Genomic DNA, 673 nt, shown 5'->3' on the forward strand with positions numbered 1-673 from the left:
AAATGTAAATGTAAATGTCTTTACTGACACTTTTGATCAATTTAATGCGTCCTTGATGAATAAAAGTGTTAATTACTGACCTTAGACGTTACAGTAGTGTACATTACAACATGAGTGTGTTCCTTCAGCTCAAACAGTGATGAATCCTCAAGGTCATGGGTTTGATTCCCAGTGAATGAACTGATCAAATGTCAAGCTTGAAGTCAGTGTTGGTCAGGGTTGAAGGCTCATCATGTGTTTTCTCTCATCTCCTGTAGAAACAGTATGTACTGCAGGTCAAACACTGCAGGCTCAGGTGTACAGTGACATGTTTCCGTTTGCGTATGACGTGCCGCAGTTTAACGCCTGCTTGAGCGTCCAAACACTGAAGGACAACCTGGAGGCCGTGACCGATAGAGTTTACGACAGGAGCTACCAGCGGATCATTCTGGACAAACTCAACCAGGTAAAACACTCACCTGAACACTGCTGTACCTGCTGTCAATCACGCTGCTGCTATAGAGACGCATGTGTGTCCCGCCCCTCAGGCGTATCCGGGCGGACTGTCTGACCAGGTGCTGCAGGTTTTAGGCTCCACCTCCCGCGTGGCCACACCCGATGATGTCAGAAAGTGGAATGTGACGAAGATCGACACGCTCTCGTCTCTGATGAACCAACGCAAGGGAGACTGGGG

The 673-nt window shown here is 48.0% G+C and overlaps 2 protein-coding genes across 2 annotated transcripts in view; both read left to right on the forward strand.

The window, feature by feature from the left end:
* The window catches only part of LOC107662688 (mesothelin-like protein), a 1,183-nt gene extending 1,043 nt beyond the window's left edge, over positions 1-140 (forward strand). Inside the window, exon 3 of the mRNA XM_016452763.1 lies at positions 129-140. Coding sequence (XP_016308249.1) covers positions 129-140 — 12 coding nt within the window. The remainder of the gene's footprint in view (positions 1-128) is intronic.
* Positions 78-673, forward strand: part of LOC107662737 (mesothelin-like protein) — a 12,611-nt gene continuing 12,015 nt past the window's right edge. Inside the window, exons 1-2 of the mRNA XM_016452818.1 lie at positions 78-445; positions 528-672. Of these exons, the coding sequence (XP_016308304.1) occupies positions 233-445; positions 528-672 (358 nt within the window). The 5' untranslated portion in view covers positions 78-232. The remainder of the gene's footprint in view (positions 446-527; position 673) is intronic.

The sequence above is a fragment of the Sinocyclocheilus anshuiensis genome, unplaced genomic scaffold (genome assembly GCF_001515605.1).
Source record: "Sinocyclocheilus anshuiensis isolate Anshui unplaced genomic scaffold, SAMN03320099.WGS_v1.1 scaffold687, whole genome shotgun sequence".
Lineage (NCBI taxonomy): Eukaryota > Metazoa > Chordata > Actinopteri > Cypriniformes > Cyprinidae > Sinocyclocheilus > Sinocyclocheilus anshuiensis.